We start from the raw sequence: 3844 nt of genomic DNA, 5'->3' as shown, positions 1-3844 counted from the left end.
TTTCGTTTATTTTTTTTTTATAAAAAGATCAATGAAAAATTTATTTATAAATTTCACACTCTGGGGCTACATGTCTATATCATACACTCAGGAATATGCTGTACTGTACAGACTTTATCCAGTTAGAAATGATCATATAGTGACCCACATACAGCTTCAATATAAGCCTAAAAATTCTTAACATTAATTAACATAATTAAAAAAGGTATTCGCATCTAAAGAAAAATCTACAGAAAAACTCCTTTCTGGAGCAATCTGTGCATCAGCTTCAATGTCTGCTTATTTCACTGACATTATCAATATATTCTTCTTACAAAAATAATAATAAAGATGACTGCTGGAAGGCAACCAGTCATGCACGAACGAGCCTCCCCCACCTGCCTCTTTTATTTATTTCTTGTACTCCCCGTTTTGGCGTTTGGGTCAGCAGCACATGAGCCAACAAGGGGGGTGGAGGGACCCTCATTTCAATTTGAATCAATCTGCATCCCTTTTACTTCTCAGGATCAAGAGAGTCGGGGGGGGCGTGGGGGTTGCATAGAAAATTGAAACTCTAGGGACTAGGAAGGGCAGCAGCTTTTCAGTAAAATACAAAGGGATGTAAAAATACATCAACTCACAATTTCAGAGCAAACCCCCTTCCCCAGCGTACAGTTTCCCAAAAAATCTCAGCACGTCTAAAGCTCCAGGAGGCTGAAAAGGAACAATACTTTTCTTAAACAACTCACCCAGTATTTCACACAGGAGATTCACAGTCTTAATAGGTATTTTATAAAAATATAAATATGGGTTACATCATGTTGTTTTTACAACACTGGACACAGCTCCCTTTAGACTGGGTTTATAATCAAGATTTCTTTTTAAAAATCCATCTAGAACTTGGCTTTACAATACACTTTTTTAATATCATGTCATAAATGTTATGACATTTCATTGTGGCAAATCCATTTAGTCAAAAAAAAAAAAAAAAAAATAGAGTCAAAAATGTGCAACCATCTGGTAACAACGATAAAACCTCACTAGAAAAGATCTTGTTCCCACCCCATAACTATCACACAGAAGCACCAGTGGATGTGCTGCCATGCTCACAAAAAAAAGACTTCGGCCAAGCAATTCCTTGCAAATCACAGCACTAACAGTAGAAGCTTTTGACAGGGCTTTTTTTTTTTTTTTCCTTTTTCTTCTTTCAATCTGGAGCTTTTTTAAAAAAAAAAAAAAATCATCTCAAATCGCTGAAGCAGAGAAAACCCAAACCAAACTGCAGACTAAACCATGAAAGACAAAGCAGAATATTCAGTGCAATGGGAAACCAGTCATGGCAGACTCAAGTTTTTGTGTTTGGTTTCTTGGTTTGTGTTTTGTGTTTTTTGTTTCAGTTTTCAGACTAGGAAAACAAACGGAAAAAGAGCAAATTTCCCAAACCATACTTTTGAAACACCACCAGCTTCAAAAAAAAAACAAAAAACAAACCAAAACAAAAAAATAGGCTCACAATCTTCACCCACAAATATATACATACACGATAAATAGTTAAGACACAACCCAAATAAACCAGCAGGTAATTTTTTTTTTCTTTTCTTTTTTTTTCTTTTTTTTTTTCTTTTTTAATTGTAATGGTTTGGGTGCAGGGAGCAAGAGAGGAAAGAGGAGGGAGACGGCAGTGACACGGATGGTTTTAGTGCAGAGGAGGAGAAGAGGGCTGAAAGACCAGTGGGAGAAAGGAGACTTCTGAAACTTTCCGCTTTTTCCACGTGGATGTTCTTGTGCCATAGCAATAAAAAGCAGCATTTGGGATTATACGTGCAGTCACTTCAAAATGCGACCTCGGGTGGCTCTCTCTTCTTCCTCCCTTTCTTTTATAAAGATATATATACGCATATATATACATATATATATATATCGTATAAAAGGCGGGTGAATCTACGTACGTTAAGTGAATCGTTCTGCATTGAGAAGTGTTATCCAAGTTTTCACCAAAAAGGTCCCAAACTTTTCAGTAGTTTTCCGGCATCTCTAGGCAGCAGAGAGCGCTCGCGCCCCTTCGCTGTGCAAAAGCAAATCCTCTGCCTCTAGAGTTTCTTTTTTTTTTTTTTTTTTTTTTTAATTTAAAAAAAAAAAAAAGAAAAATAATCCAGGATTTGCTAATCCCCCTTTACACACAAAACCAGAAGGATTCAATGTCTTTTCCTGGGATCTCACGCGTGCTAAATGGATTCAAGGAGCGGGTGAGGATGCAGATGTTCTTCGGACACCCAAAACTGACAAACCGAAGGAGAAAAACCCAACGCAAAATCGAACAACAACAACAACAACAAAAAAAAAAAAACCAACAAACAAAAACCAACCAAACAACCAAAACCAAACCGAAAACAACAACAAAAAAAGAGCAACCGGGGTGAGAAAACCGTCTGTCATATTCCAACGGAGTCGCCTCGGGAAAAAAAAAACCAAACAAAAAACAACAACAACAACAAAAAAAAAACAGTGATGGGAAAACCCTGGGAGAAGCGGAGAGGAGGAACTTTGCATCTCCTCCTGGCCCGGGAAGGGTCTGGGGGGACGGGAGCCCCCGGGGCCGCCACCACTCCGGCGGAGGGACCCTGGTACCCCCCGGGAAGGGTGGGAGGGGAGTCTGGGGAGATTGAAATGAAGTCGGTTCTGAGCCAGAATACTTTAAGTGGGGGGGAGCGAGGGGAGCAGGGAGGGAGGATTAAATATTAGGGGGTTGGAGGGAGAGGGGTACGGGGGAGCCCTTAAAGCATCTGACCAGATGTCAAACTGAAACCGTGAATACTGTGAGTGCAGCCGAGGTAGATGGAGGAAAACAAAACAAAACAAAACAAATTACAGTAGGAAAACCACCCTTGGAAGGGGGGGAAAAAAAAAAAAAAAAAAAAAAAAAAAGTAAAAGCAGGCGAACGGCGTCGTGTTTTGTGTGGGCCCCCCAAATCTTCGCCAAATAAACCCCACGGGGGGGGTGGAAGCAGCTTTGGCGGCCGGGGGATCGCGGGGGAAGGGGAAGGCGGCCCCGGCATCACCGGGCCCCGGCGGAGTATTTGGCCTTGGTGATCAGGTAGAGGACGATGTCCTGGTGGCCCCCGAAGGCGGCGATGTGCAGCGCGCTCCAGCCGTCGCGGTTGGCCAGGCGGATGTCGGCGCCGAACTTCACCAGGAGCTTCACCAGCTCCAGGTTGCCGTCGATGACGGACTGGTGCAGCGCCGTCTGCCCCTCGGGCCCGAAGGAGTTGACGTTGAACTCGCAGTTCGTCATGTTCTGCAGCAGGGACTGCAGCTCCTTGGTGTTGCCCCTCCGCACCGCCTCCTGGAAGACGCGCTGGCTGGGCGGCGGCGCCGCGCACGCCGACACCTCGCTCTGGCTCATGCCGCCGCCTCACGCCCCGCCGCCCCGCATGGACGGCGACAACCGGACCGCCCGGGCATTCGGCGGCTGCTGCTCCTGCTGCTGGGGCGCTACCGGCTGCCGGCCCTGTTCGGCGCTTCTGGTGCTGCTGCCGCTGCCGCCGCTGCCGCCGCTCCCGCCGCCGCCGCTCCGAGCCCGGGCCCCTCTGGAGCGGAGCCGGCCCCGCGCCGCGCCTTTTACCCGCCCTTTTATTTGCATAACAATAGCGCGGCCGTGACGTCGGACAAGGGGGCGGGGCCGCGGCGCCGCGCGCCCATTGGAACGCCCGGGCAGGGAGGGGGCAGGGGGGGACACGCCCCCCAGGGGAGCCCCTCCCCCACCCGGCACCGATTTTTGGGGGGGTTGGGGTGGGGGGCCCGATCCTGGCTCGCCTCACCTCGGGGTTCCGCTGGATTCCATTCAGTCCGGCCCGGCTCCGCTCGG

The 3844-nt window shown here is 47.2% G+C and overlaps 1 protein-coding gene across 1 annotated transcript; it reads right to left on the bottom strand.

Annotated features, from left to right (window-relative positions):
* Positions 1-3506, bottom strand: NRARP (NOTCH regulated ankyrin repeat protein). Its single transcript, XM_071766058.1, has one exon. It carries the CDS (start codon positions 3380-3382, stop codon positions 3035-3037), a length of 348 nt encoding a protein of 115 aa, XP_071622159.1. The 5' UTR covers positions 3383-3506; the 3' UTR covers positions 1-3034.
* Positions 3507-3844: the final 338 nt, after the last annotated feature.

The sequence above is a fragment of the Heliangelus exortis genome, chromosome 22 (assembly GCF_036169615.1).
Source record: "Heliangelus exortis chromosome 22, bHelExo1.hap1, whole genome shotgun sequence".
NCBI classification, from domain to species: Eukaryota; Metazoa; Chordata; class Aves; order Apodiformes; family Trochilidae; genus Heliangelus; species Heliangelus exortis.
The sequence above is the reverse complement of the archived record's forward strand: the minus strand, read 5'-3'. Positions and strand labels throughout refer to the sequence as shown.